At 41.1% G+C, this 14,941-nt stretch overlaps 1 protein-coding gene across 9 annotated transcripts in view; it reads right to left on the reverse strand.

The window, feature by feature from the left end:
* Window positions 1-8,310, reverse strand: part of LOC124231362 (synaptojanin-1-like) — an 88,749-nt gene extending 80,439 nt beyond the window's left edge. For 6 of the 9 annotated variants that reach the window (XM_046648135.1, XM_046648133.1, XM_046648138.1 and 3 more), the window contains exons 1-2: window positions 8,213-8,310; window positions 7,057-7,202 (exon numbers count right to left, since the gene is read on the reverse strand). In XM_046648135.1, the coding sequence (XP_046504091.1) occupies window positions 7,057-7,202; window positions 8,213-8,310 (244 nt within the window). Of the gene's footprint in view, window positions 1-7,056; window positions 7,203-7,498; window positions 7,615-8,212 lie in introns of those variants that run through there. The other 3 variants (XM_046648140.1, XM_046648137.1, XM_046648139.1) reach the window with 2 other exon arrangements.
* Window positions 8,311-14,941: the final 6,631 nt, after the last annotated feature.

The following is a 14,941-nucleotide window of genomic DNA, read 5'->3' on the forward strand; positions in this document are numbered from 1 at the left end:
GGCTGAGGCTGCTTTGCCCCAATACTAAAGCAATGTACCCTCCTGAGGATTCAACCCAACTGCCCAACTACTGAAAGATTTCTCCACTCGGGCTGTTTAGAATATGAACTATTCCCAGCCCTGTGTGAGCTCCAGGAATTTTTGTCTGCTCCTTTTTGGTGGTTCTTTCCCTGCCTCAGGCAGCTTCCTCACACTCTGGCACTGACCAGTACTCAGCTGACGTCTCCAGGGGAACTCTCTACACATCTCTGGAACTCTCCATGAAGCTGTCTCCTCTCTGCTACTCAGTCCCGAGAATTCTAACTGCCTTGCTTCCCCAAAGTCCCTACTCTGTCTCCTCAACTGAGGGAGACTGCCAGGCTCTGTTTGGGTTCATCCTGCTACTGCTGCAGCCTGGAAGCTCTCGAGGCAATAACTGAAGCAATCGTAAGGCTCAACTCATTTGTTTTCCTTCTCTTGGGATCAGTATCTTGTGCTGCCTATTGTTCGATGTCTGAGAATTGTTTCATGTATTTTGTTTGTTTTGTTGTTGCAGTTGCTCTTATTTAAGGTAGGAGGGTAAATCCAGTTCCTGTTATACCATCATGGTCAGAAGTGAACATCCTCTTATAGTCCTGGCCTAGTTATCTTTTAAAGGACAATTCAGAACATCTGATAGACCTGAAATTGTAGAATAAAAAGTCACATAACAGGTGTCACTGTTCAGTGAGAAAGAAATTTTGCCTTTACCTTTTATTCCCTTGTAGTAAAGTTATGTGGTAAAGAAATGAAAGCACTTAGGAACTACTAGCTTGGCCCTACATTAGTAGGCTAATCCTGCCATCCGGGCCAGGACAGAAGAGAGAAGTTGATTTTTTTTTTTAAAGCACTGATATTTAAGTTGCTGTTTATTTTCTTTTCTATTAAATATGAACATTCCAAAAATTATTCACAAAAAGAAAATGAATTTTTGCAACCCTTACATAAAATGATATATAACAAGTCTAAATTTCATTATTTCTGTGCAGAAAAAGTCAACTAGAAAAAGTCACTTCTCTCAACTTGAAAATTTTTCTTAAAAAGAGATAAGATACTGCAACTTATCTAAAGGGCAATCATGCTGACTGGCAGCATTTCGCAATTAAAAAAAAAAAACTATGCACACTGCCTGTCATCACCACCTACTACATTTGTCAGCCAAAATTCTAGAACCTGACATTTAACTTAGCCCAGCAAACAAACTTTATGTTTCTATGTTTTTAATGACCTAACTCTAAATCAAACCATGTTTCCTATCTTATATATTAATAATCTGTAGGCAAAAACACAGCAAGTTTAATGTTTCCCTCATTAGAAAATGCTACCAATTTCAACCAACTTTAAAATCTTCTAGTGGCATTCTCTTTTCATTCTTCATTCCCCAAACCCAAAAATAATAACCAGCACCCTCACAACAGCACAAATAATAATTACAGTGAAAAAATCAAATGGTAAGGCTATGTCATTGGAGCAGTTATTTAATCTCTCCAAGCCTCAGTTTCCACATTGTGAAATGGGGATAAAAGCACAATGCACAGAATTAAATGAAATAAAGCATTTCTAATGCCACAGCTCCTATACTGCATGCTGAGATGCTCCAGGACACTTCAGCAAACTCCCAGGAAAGCTGCAGGATATTTTAAATTGAAGGAAACATGGAGATACTCATCATATGTTGGACACTGCCCAAACTATTAGCTTGAGGTAGTTCAGAATTTTAACATCAGATTGGAATACATTCCTTTGATGACACCATATCTTTGTGAAGGTGGGTTTTCAGTGGTTGCTATGATGAAAACCAAGTACCACTTCAAAATCAATACAGAACAGGAAATGAGGATGGTTCTGTCCAATCTGATCCCAAGGTCTGAAAAGCTCTTCAGCCCACAACAGGCACACACATCCCATTAGTAAATAACTGTGGTTATTTACAAAGGAAATAAATTATTTTCAATTTGTTTGCAATATTTTTTTCAAGCAGCTACTAAAGTTGTTAGGACATAAATATCTATTGTTTGGTCCTAACTATTTTACAAACAGAACTGTGGCTTAGGGGTGCTATGAAAAACTTAATGAGACACCAAGGACACCATGAAACAATAAAGTTTAGGAACCTCTGGCTCAATGTTGTGACTAGCAGAGTAAGTCTCAGGTAAATGGCAATTATTATTACTCCTTTACAGTGGGCAGTTTCATAGAAAAAGCAAGACACTTCACATTCTGTGACAGAGAACTCCAGAATATTATTGCACAGTTTTGTGGCTCATGTTTTCATGATAAAAAAAAAAATTAGGTAGACAAAGAAATACAGATGGACAACCTGGGGTAAAACCTGGTCCAGACTAAAGTGATATGACTTGGCTATCTATTCAAGTACATGCTTTGAGCCCTGATTTGGAAAACCTGAAAATAATCTTACCACTAGACAGATAAACGCAATTAATCCTTACTACCACACCAGTATGAGATGTCAAAAAGAACGAAAGCTCCAATTTTAAAGAGCTAGGAACTTACATCCCCATCCTTTAAACAGGTGATCCATAACTTCTGTTTTTAGAATCATTCCCCATTTCCCATGTGTTGACCTTGTCTTTACTTCCTCTTCTACTTAGGATACAATTATGAAGTAAATTAGATACCTTTACTGAAGCATGAGATGGGTTGTAAAATAATGAGATGGCTTGTGAATTTAATGCATCTATCTGGCTGTCTGGCTCCTTGTCCTTCCCCTGTGATGGTCTTTTTATGTGTGTAACCGTAGAAAGACGAGGAAAACTGAACCCGAAATAAAACTGATAGATGTCTTCTTTTATCTCTTAATAAGTTAGTTTCCAAGAAAAAATACGTAGTGTTATAATTTGCTGACCATCACATTTACTGCTTACGCAGGTCCAGACACAACATACTAGTCACAGAGAGCCCACTTGCTACACTGAACCACTGCTCCTTACACATCAAATTTTCAGTTTAATTGCACACTTTTCTGGACTAATAATTTTGAAAAATGAGTAACACTAAAAATGGGTACACTACTAAAAACATTAACTATTATCGAAGGATAACGTTTCAGAGGTTCTTTTAAATAAATAAATGCAACAAAAGAAATCAATAATGAAATTATTTTCCATCTAAATAAAAGTAACTTTAAAACAAATTATTAATAGTATTTATAGAAGTCATAAATAACAAGCACACACATTTTAACTGGCATTTCAGAAAAACCTTAATAATGTGGCTAGCAGTTATTTCCAATAGGATTTTTCAGTAACAAATCCAAACATTGTGTAATACACGTGTTTTATATCAGCAGTTCAGCCAAACAGCAATTCTTGAGGAGATAAAAAATAAATTTTATAGAAAAAGGTACCATACTTTCAAACACAGAATACTGCATTTTTGTCAACTCTGTAATCTAGTTTAGGTTAACCTTTCTGCCTATCCCACTTATGTAATGATCATTTATTCTGCAACTATGAGTAAAACGCTGTACTAAGCACTAGGGATACAAAAATTAATAAGACATGGGCCCTTTTCTCAAGGAGTACAGCAGCCAGACACAGAAACCTGAACACAACTCCACACAGTGTGAAAGCACTATACTAAAAGTGCTACAGAGCATTAGTACCTGGTTTAGGCTGAGAGTTTCAAGAAAACTCATTATTGGCCCCATAATAGACAATAATAGCATTAAAATTCTGGAAACATGGTTATTTTGGAGAAAATTTGCAAGCCAAAAAAGTTATTCCATAATTTATCATCGAAAGGCCTATATAAACTATGCTCAGAAATGATCATTGTAATCTGATTGCATGAGAATCTCCTGGGGGCTGAAGCCCAGGCCTAGTACTTGTAAAAACCTCCCCAGGTAATTATATTGTGCAGCCAGGGCTAAAAACCACCGGCTCATTCACTGATTAAGTCATAGCACCATGACTGATTTAAGCTTAGAATGCTATCAACATAAAGACAGAGTCCTAAAGGTAGGAACAGCAGACGCTCAGTCCCTGTGAGGATCCGTGATCGGAGATTAATTTCATTGTATTTTCACTTGCACCCTATTTTTCACATGTGCTAATAATATGAAAGATAAGATTTCAAGTTGGGTATCTCATGGCACTTCTCTCATAAGCCAAGAAAATTAAGTGATTGCCAATACTCAACGGTATGTACTGCCTAAGACGTCTAATTTTTTCAACTTTACTCTTTAAAGCCAGGGCAATCAGGGCCTGTAGAAATCATACACTTTACGTACAAGAAGACTGAGTCCTGCTACAGTCACTTTCACCATCTACTTTCAAGAAAAACACCTGCATACAAGCATGGAGAGAACAACAAAACCAGCACAGAGAAGTCTCTAGCTTGTGATACAGACTAAGTTCTAGAGAAATGAAGGGAAGGAAGGGACAAGAGTGAGCTCGAGTGCGTGGGCAGGCCCGATTCTCCTGAAGGAGGAAGACTCGAGCTGGCACTGACAGGCTTGGATAGGGAAGGCAGAGAAAAGCATTCTAACCGTCTTGGAGGAAGAGGGCGTAAAAAGGAACAGTATGACAAGGTTGGAAAAAGCATGGTACTTTGGGAAAGCAGTGAGGAACCACGAGAGTCTCCTCAAAGGAGGTCAACACTGGACAGACAGGCTGGAGCCAAATTATGGAAGGCCTTGACTGACAGGTTGAGGAGTTTGAACTCAATCTTATGGAAAAACGGGGTTACATTTTGATTTAATATCAAAAACGAATTTTAGAAGATTCTTCTGGTAGATGCAGTGAAATTCAAGGGGCTGGGATTGTTGAAGACAGAGAACACCCCACTATTTTCCAAGTACAGTTCTCTGAATACCATGGTCATTTTAAAAATGTGAACGTTTTAAAAATGAATACTCTGCAGCACAATACACAACTCAGTGTCACTCCAAAGTGAATGTCACATTAATTTTACAAGTCAAATGATTCATAACAAGGTCTGTTAGCTCTTAAATATTAGTATTTTAAGTGTTACTGTAAAGTTTATAGTAGGAAAGCTAATAACATACCTAAGACATTATATATCCATTTATGCTAGTTTTATGGAGAGAGGCAATATTCAAACTTTCTGAAAGAATGACTTATACAGTCTAAATCTAATAAAACTAAATAGAATTAATAAAGAGTTAAGACAACATTTTTAACATTCTTTTCCTTCAAATGAATGTTAATGCCAAAATGGTTGGTTTTAGGGATTTTTTTTTTTTTAACCATTATTTGGCATAAAAGAGGGCTGCTAAAGGTTTGGAAATATTATTATCCTTGGGTTTCCTGACCTTGGAGTAAAGTATAGCAATAATCCTAATAACTATAGGTAATACATACTTTGTAATTGAAAATTTGACCTCCCACTTTTACCAGTAACCACAGTTAAAGAAACATTTAAAATTCAGACAAATTAGGAAATCAGGTAATGTCACCAAAAAACACAAGCAACTGAAAAATGTTTCACTTACTAAACCAAACATTTTCCTCCCGGATTTCTCTCCCCCACCCCCCCAGGAAGGTTAGCCCTGAGTAACATCTGTTGCCAATCTTCCTCTTTTTTTGCTTGAGGAAGATTAGCCCTGAGCTAATACCTGTGCCAATCTTCCTCCACTTCTTATATGCGGGATGATGCCACAGCATGGCTGATGAGTGACATAGGTTCATGCCCAGGATCCAAACCCAAGAAATCCACCAAAGCAGAGCATGCCAAACTTAACCACTATGCCACAGGGCCACCCCACCCCGCCAGATATTTTTAATTAAGAATTATCAGTATAAGAATTATATTTGTAGTATGAAAAAATATGCCATGCAAACTAATATTGCAGCCAGTTATATTTCAGTTTATTTAAGTATTAAAAAACAGTTTGAATGAATTAAGTCCATACTCATTGAGTATAACCCATATTACTAACACTTGTTTCTTGGAACACATATAGCTCCTTCCTGCTCATTCAAATCATGTTACTAAATGTACCAAAAATATATATTTGTCTTATACATCGTTCTTTGCTTAAGACTTTTCATTATGTCACTACCCTTTTCCCCAATAGGATAAAATTTTACTATTTTAGAGAATTAACATCAGCTTCACACTTTAACTGATGTTAATATTCTCTACGCAAAGATTAGGGTCTTATGCTTTTCACTTATTGAATCTAGAGAAAGTCTAATAGTTTAAAATATTTAGGGGCTTATATTTGTAAGTATGATTTTCAAACACTATTTTTAATTTATAAAAATATGACCAGCAACTAAACTGATCCTAACATAGCAAAAATATGACAAAGAAATAGTTACCACTAGAAAGCTTCTAAAAACACAATCACATTTCAAATAATTCCAAACTGGAGTTATCTGCCAAAATCTCAAATTAAGAAAGAAATGTAATATTCAAATTAATCTTTTATTTCTAATTTTATTCTTCTGCCCACAAAATAACCCAAATCTTACTAATCTATTATTTTTCTTGTAGTGTAGTAGTCCTTTAAAATAGATTATCAAAATAATTTTTAAAATAATGTGAAATCAATCACATATCTCACATGTAATTTTAGAAGTTGTTTACAATTCTCTTAATGAAAATATAAGGCTGTCACCATAAGACACTCCAATAATATTAGACACATAAATATTCTTATAGTCCATTACTATTACAGACCTATAAGAAATTCTGTTCATTAAAGATCTCAATCAAGTCATTTTATGGGTTTATGTGATGTGATATAAACTGCAACCATATTTCTTTGGAAAGACTTACTTTTAGAAGCAGCAGAAGAACCCAACAAAGCAAAAACCTGTAATCAAAATCTGCATCTCCCCCCACCCCCAGGAAAAACCTGCAGCAGAGGAAGAAAAGAAAATGAAAGTTTAAAAGACAGCAAGGTTTGATTAAAAGGAAATAAAAGCATAATCTGCTAGATAAAATACAGTGAGGGGGTTATCAGGGTCTTCTCTAAAAAATGGTTAAGTCTGAATTAATTCAAATCAAAACAGAGACCATCATCAGCTGGGCTATAACACGACTTACAGAGCACAGCTACAGCCCCAGACTCGAACAGGAGACATTCTTCCTTATGCCTGGTTTCCACTATGAGGCTGAAAGGTGGGGGGTCCAATTTGTGATAGACCCGAAATCCTTTGCTGAACGCCATTCTCCTTTCTTCAGAGGCAGCCCTGTGAAAACCAAGCAAAGCAAAGCAAATGAAGCTGATGTTTCCTCCTGCAGCAAGAACTGCAAGGCATCCAGAAGTCCCTCCCTGCCAGGTTTTGATGGGCGGGGGGGGGGGGGGGGGGGGTGGAAAAAACGGAGCTGGGGAGAGAATGGTTTGTTCCAAAATATAAGTCGTCACCGAATTCGGCCAAAAGGCAAGAGGAAAAGCGACCAATTCTCCCGGCACGTCAAGGCTCTATCACTCTAAGTCCATGAACGGTTGGGTTAGGATGAGTTTTCCCGTTTACTTTATGTTTACCAAAGGGAAGAATTTTGAGCGTATTTCGTTCGGAGTTGTTTATCAGCTTCCTGCTTCGGGATTCATCGCTACGTTTTGCAAGGGAACCGATTCGGAAACTTCAAGCCGTCCCTTCGGGGGGAAAGGAGGGTCCGTTGGAGGGCAGGGAAGCGAGGCCGGTTCAAAGCTCCTTAGGGGACGGGAGGGGGACAAGGCTTAGCCCACGCGCCAGGCTCTCCGGGGCGGCGGCCAAGGGCCTGGGAAGCGGAACCGAGGACCGCCGCCCCCCGGGCCACTGCCGGCTGGGAACCGCAGGTGGGAGCCCGTACACATGAATGGTCACCCGGGAAGAGTCACGAGTCGGGACGCGGCCCCGACCGGGGCTCCTCGGAGTCCCGGGCAGTCGACCGCCCGGAAAAACGGCTCCTTCCCGCGGGGACGGAAGCGCCGAGCAGCCCAATCCGTCTATTATGCGCCAGAAGAGAGGACCCGGCGCCCGAACCGACTGGGTTCCCTTCTCGCAGGCAGGCTGACAGCCGCTGTCACCACAGCCCCCGCCCGCCACGGCGCCCCACACGGCCGGTGGTCCCCGCGCAGCCCGCCCGCCTCGGTCGCCCCTCACCGCTCCCGCCCCCGCTGCGGCGGCGGTGACTGCCTCAGGAAGCGCCCGCCCGCGCGCCCGGCCGCCGGTGGGTCTGACCGCGGCCGCTCCCCGCCCCCCGCCGGCTGGCTCACCTCTTCCGCCGGCTCCTCCTCCTCCGTCTCCCGCAGCCGCTGCCGCCACAGCCGCCGGAGGCGTCACTTCCGCTCCAGCAGGCCCATCTCTTCCGCATTGCGCCGCGGCCGGGGGCGGAAGGGCCGCCCTTCGCGGGGGAAGGGGCGGGGCGTCAGGAGGAGGCCCCGCCCACTCCGGCCGCCCTGCGGACCCTGCGCAGGTGGGCTGCCCGCAGGCTCTGCGCGCGGTGACCTTCGCGTCCGGCGGCGCGTCCCCCAGGCCGCCGCTGCAGGTCCCACCGCTGGGGATGCCGGGAGAGGGAGGATCTGGTCTCCCTGGCCTCCTCGCGTGCGCTCTTCCGAGCTTACCAACGCTCCCCGTGGGCGCCAGGGAGGGACTCTGGGGAAAAGCTTTGGGGGCTGGGTATTGATACGTGCCCAAGATGGGTGTCAGGACCACCCCCGGCCGCCCCCACCGGCCTGACGGGCGTGGGAGGGGGCTTGGGACAGTCAGCACGCGGGACCAGCCCGGCGGCGCCTGGAGAGCTGTCCATGGTGTCTCTCCGCCAACACGCCGAGGCAGCACGAAGAAAAGCCAGCGCCTGCTTTGAAACAACTCTGTTCGCTGCCTTTTCTTCTGGTGTGTTCTGGAGCTCTCAGGAGTACTGTAGAAAAGAGTGCTCAGCAGTACGGCGGAGAGTGGGAAATCACAAACCAGAATCTCAAGACTGAGTCAAAACATGGCTGTACTGAGGCCCAGGCAGCTATGGTGTCGCTGACTGGCGAATAGCTTTTGCCAACTGTGTGATTTCATAACTAAAGGTGTCTCATCTTTTCATTTTAGCCTCATTTTCAGCAAATCATGCTTCCTGGCAGTGTGTCCCACGGACTTCTCGTTCTGTTTCCACTTAATAGACCTAAACATCGGAATGAAGTCAAATCTAACAGCGTCAAAAGGAATTGAAAAACGAAGAACCCAGTACTCTGAGAAACTGTTTTCACTTGCCTTTGCAGTTTTTTTCCTTACCTCTTCCCCTTCTTGCTTTTGTTTTAACTGCAAAAGCAGAATTTAAATTTAGTATATTGCATAAAATCATTTCCCCCTCCATGCCCTGTCACATGGCTTAATTTAACATTTCTTCATTCATTTTAGAGAACCAGGACCCAGCCTGGTTTCAGGATACTAAAGTAGCTATAATTCATTAGAAAAGAAGCCACTTGTTTCTTAGAAGGAGATATGCAAAGACACTTGGATTTAGTTCTGAGAGCTGGAGAGGATTTCTCTCTTGTTTAGTACTATCTCCTTAGAAAAACTGTTTTGCTTTTTGTAGTGGTTACTGACAGCAAACCCAGAATTGAACTCATATTAAGATAATCAATCTACTGGCCCACAATTGCTTATTTTTCTTTCTAGAAGAATCCTTTTCAGTTGGAGATTGCATTTTATAGAGAAAACTAAATGGGAGTGAACAAGAGTGGAAATTTTCTTATTTGCCTTTTCAGATATGATGCCTCTATAGCCCTGAAGGAATGCCAGACAAGTAAGCCCTAGGAAGACATATGGAAGGTTATAGCTCCAGGAGAGAGGTTGATGTTATTAAGTACATTACTTGGGAGTTGCTTTTTGTGATAACTGAGACCCAGAAATTTAACCTGTTAAAAATTACTGAGTTTCTAGTGGAGTTGGGACCTGAAACCCAACTTGCTCATTCCAAACCCAAGATTCCATCCACTATGCCTGTCTGTGTGAGGGAGCCTGCGCTAGGAAGCCCTCCTATCTCAGAGGGAAGCATGGATGCTAGGCTCTTTTAGAAGTGTTCTGCCTATTCATGGTTTCTTTTGATTTTGGACTACGGACAATGAGGTCAAAGTTTCTTGGTTCTGGGTTTGAATTACTGCTTCTGTCTTCAAATTAAACTAGCGGGTAAGCAGGACTCTTATTCCTAGAGTTGTCAGGAGAAGGCCACAGCTTTTTCCAGTCCTTTCAAAATAGATCATTTTAGTCATAAAATAAGCACATGCCCAGGGTTTGAAAAGATGTGCCATTTTACTAGTGACTTTAAAACTGTTACTCCTTCTTTTTCTTGTCCCTCTTTCCTATTTATACTTCTTTGTTACAGCACTTGAAAATAGCTGGACAAATTTTCACCAAATTTGAAGTGTCTTTGGGTTAGCTGACTTAGAATACAGGTTCAGTGGTGTACACAGACTTCTTAGTTGGGTCCTAAGGGCCTAGAGGTGGGCTGACACTTTCTTGGCCCTTGAAAATGAGCAGTGAGGCCTGTGGTAGGCTGAAAAATACCACCCTCAAGATACCCACATCCTAATTCCTGAACATGTGAGTGTTAACTTACGGGGGAAAAAAGTCTTTCCAAATGTGATTGAGTTAAAGGTTTTGAGATTATTTTGGATTATCTGGGTAGGCCCTAAATGCAACCACAAATGTCCTCATAAGGAGGCAGCAGAGGAAGATTAGACACACACACACACAATGGAAAGACAGAGGTAGAGACTGGAGCAATGTGGCCACTGGCCAAGGAATGTCAACAGCCACCAGAAACTGGAAGAGGGCAAGAAGGATTCTTCCCTAGAGCCTTTGAGGTGAGCACGGCCCTGCCGACACCTTGATTTTGAACTTCCGGCCTCCAGAACTGTGAGAATGAATTTCTGTTGTGTTAAGCTACCCAGTTTGTGGTAATTTGTTACAGCAGTCACAGCAACTAATACAAGGCGTATGTGACATTTCATTGGGAGAGAAACTGAGATCAGCAACAGCCCCAGATAGGTGTTTCAGATATCAGCTCCAAGAGCTTCATCGATTGGAAGGCAAACAGCCTGATTTTTAGATGTTGATTTTTGACCAAATTATTTCTCCTATGAGCAATTCTATCAGGTTCAAACATGCAATTGCCATTTCTACAGGTCAAAAATACTCAGTGACTATATATGGTCCAATCTAATGTGTCCCCAGCAAACTACAGCTGGGCTTTATTAATTTAGAAATGATTAATGATTATCCCAAAGAATGACATTAAAAAACTATACCATGTTACAAGACTATGAATTTTGACAGATGTTTACCATGTTTATCTTTTCCTCGTAGTATACCCTGGACTTTGTTTTGTTTTGTTTTTATCTAAAATGCTGGAAAACGTTTGGCAGACCTGGGGAATATTAACAGTCTGATCCAGTTCTCTTTAACAGCTTCTTTTGGGGTTACACAGGGTAAAGCTAGGATCTGCAGAAATCTATTAGAAAATAGAAAGGGGGGGCTGCTTGTTAAAGAGAAAACAGTAGTCTTGAGAGGCAACACAATAGTAGATTACAAATGGCATTTGCTATTTGCCTTAAATAAGTTCATGGATATTAAATTGGAAAAACCGGAAAACCTATAAGTAGAAAATGTAGTAAGCTTGAGAGCAGAATGATTGTGAGAATAAAATCAAACGAAAAAAGTTCAGACTGAAAAATCGCTCACACATAGGCTAGATAAGGAAATTGTCACTGGTCCAAACAAGGAACTTGTGTGTGACAAAAACAGAGTTTTCATTTGCAACAAGGGACCAGCTCAAGACAGTTCAAGTGAAAGGGGTTTATTTTAATAACACACAGGGATTCCATGGAAATCAAAGGACCAGAGCCGTAACAGGGCTCAGCCTAAGATTGGAGCTGTAGGATATTCTCTCTTCAATCTGGCTCCTGGTCCCTAAGCAGCAAGCATCTGTGGAATTGCAGCATCTCAGGTTAAATGTAAAAGGTAAGCTTTCATGGTCAAAGTGTTTTTGCAAAGCAGCTTAAAATGGTTTCTACAGGATTTGTCAAAACTTTTATTGTTTACCACGTGTTTTGAATCGTCAAGCATAGGCTGTAAGATACATTTTCCTAAAGATCTTTTTAAGTGGACCACAGTATATATTCTGAGAAATGCTGTGCTGGGCATTCTTGTTGTACTGGATCAGTCCAACCTCTAAGCCTCTGCTGGAGTCGGGGCTGACAGGGCTGGAGGAAGGCCAGTATAAATGACTGGGGCCTGGAGGTCCAGAAGCAGGCCAGGTACCCGTCAACACTGAATGTCAATACCAATCCCACAGAACAATGTTTAGCCTCTCTGCCTTTGCTGGGCGGTCTGAAGCCACTCTCAGCAGCTGTGAATCTAATATCTGTAGTTTCAGTGCTGGAGGGCAGTCTCCAAAACATTTTGGACAATGACAGCCTTACCGAAGTATAAGGGCTCCCAAAAATTCAGACGTATTTCATTGTTCTCAGTACGCGTAGAAGTTCTAGAGTTCAGCTGTTCTCAACTCCCTTTCCTATAGGGATATTCCTGTGTTACAGATGAGTTCTGCTAAGCATGAAGAATGACTACAGTGTAGCAACTTACATTTTCATATTGTATTTTGCAGCTCTGCAACATTTGACCGGTTTTAGGAGTTCTTCATGATTTCAAGGGAAATAAGCACTTAAAATTAGGCATTTGTCAAAACTCACTCAACTATACACACTTTAGACGGTAAACTTTATAAATATTTATAAATTATACCTCAATAAACCTGGCTTTAAAAAAGTTAGGCAATTCTACATTTTAGTATATTCTCCTGAGGAAGATACTTACTGTAAGACTTGTGCAATTTTTGGCCAATTCTGGGTGATCAGGTTATCAATGCAGGCAATACGGCTCAGACCAACTTGAGCCCTCTGGAAGATGATGTGGAACACACCTGTTTTCCTTCCTGAGAGATCAGGAAGTTGGCCTGGCAGACATGCAATCGTGCCTCTCAGATCTCCTAGGAGCACACCCTGGTTGCACCAGGGCACATTCCCCAAGAGTGGATCTCCATCAATGACTGGGCATGGCAGGGATACAAAGGAAGGCATGCTCCTGGAGACATGCAAGTCTCAGAACCGTGACTTTGGATTGAGGATTCTGTTAGCCTTGCTGAAACCTTCTTGGAAGTTCCCTAAAGCCTGAGACCTTCCTTAATTCTCTCTCTCCTTCAGAGGTCACACTTGCCTCCTGATCTCTCAGCTCTCCCATCCTCCTCCATCTCCTTCTCCTTTTCCCCTCGTCTCATTTCCCCCAATAAACCTCTTGTATATCTAATGCCATCTCAGTGACTGCTCCCCAGAGGACCCGAACTAACACATTGGGGTTATTTATCCTCCTGCTCCTTTCTTTAGCTGAGGGCTGCTCCCAGGGACGTGGCCTGGTGGATTCTACAGACTGTTGACAGGCCAAGAGAAAGCCCGCAGGCAGAGTTGCAGGTGCTTGCAGTAGGACACCACGGCATCAACAGAGTAACAGTGGGGCGTGAACATCATTTGGTACAATAGAAATCAGTCTTTATGACAATGGTTTGTATTGTTTCAATAAAACAACTTTCCTTTTCAAAGACTTTCCTCACCTATTTTGGACTTAATTCAGAACACTGCTGCAAAAGAAAAAACTAAAAAGACAAAACTTCAGCTTTATTAAAATGTCACCTTCTGAATTTATCTTGTGACAATTTCCTTCATAAAAAAGAATGTCCTTTAGCTATTTCAGGAATGAAAGTTTTCTGGTTGAGAAATGAGAGCCACTTGTTTTATGCATAGTTATATGCTAAATTCATGTTACATCAAGGTCCTAGTGCGGTGTTCAAACCCATTCCTGAAACCAAAACAGCTTGATGGATTTCATAGGATGAGAAGTCCCAGAGTTTACTTCAAGAGTCCTTAAAAGCAGATACAGGAAAAGTAATCAGTCTAATGCGTTTGGAAACACAAATTTAAGGCACAAATAGTGTGCATGTCATACATATATATGTTTATGTTTTATTCCATTGAAGGTAAGAATAAGTGTTCTCATTTTAATTCTACTTAGCAGGCCACTAAGGTATAACAAAAGATTCATCCAGAATGAATATGTAGGGATAAGGAATGTTCCTACAACAAAGATAAAACTGACAGGGCAATTAGAATGATGACACTGTTCTAAATAATATTTGACTTGACCAAGGGGACACATGCTAATAGTCTTGCTATATTAGAATCATCTGAAATGCTCTAACTAAAATTAGTTGCCAGCAAAATACAACAAACGATGTATTTAAAAATTAATTTAATGCTTGGCTAAAGCTTAATTACATATATAATTATCAAACAATAGTCCTTAATTTCCAAAAAGTTCCTCTTTTGAAAATCACAGAATCAGAAAGCATAAACTTTAAAACAAGTTCTCTGAATATTTACAACATGGTATAAACATTATAGAAGACCATGGATATTAAATTGCCCAGGTGTGGCTAACCAGCAAGGCATATTCTTTATTGCATATATAACTCACATGTGTGGGATTTTAAATATAATGACAGACTACTAAAATTCAAATGCATGTATTTGTAAGCTGGTCAGGGAGTAAAATCATGAATGAGACAAGACAGTCAGCCCCAAACCATGCAGTTAGGTTGTGGGTCTATTATTTCTAAAAATCAAACTTCTATGTTCTTTTCAAAAAACCTACGTTGCATATATCATTTAGAGTTCACATTAAACCCACATTTGACTGTAATGCTGATTCAAGGAAGAAAGTTCATCATTCACCCAATGACTGAGTCCACACCCCATTCTCAATCTTAAGGCAGCACAGCTACAGTGACAGCAACTGCTAACCAAAAGGTGATGAACACTAGTCACCTGCCAGCCCTTTTGTTGCAACAGTGTAGGAGTTTCCCTAAGACAATTTGCTACTGAATAATTTTCTGCTGTTAAAAG

This window comes from Equus quagga, chromosome 21 (assembly GCF_021613505.1).
Source record: "Equus quagga isolate Etosha38 chromosome 21, UCLA_HA_Equagga_1.0, whole genome shotgun sequence".
NCBI lineage: Eukaryota > Metazoa > Chordata > Mammalia > Perissodactyla > Equidae > Equus > Equus quagga.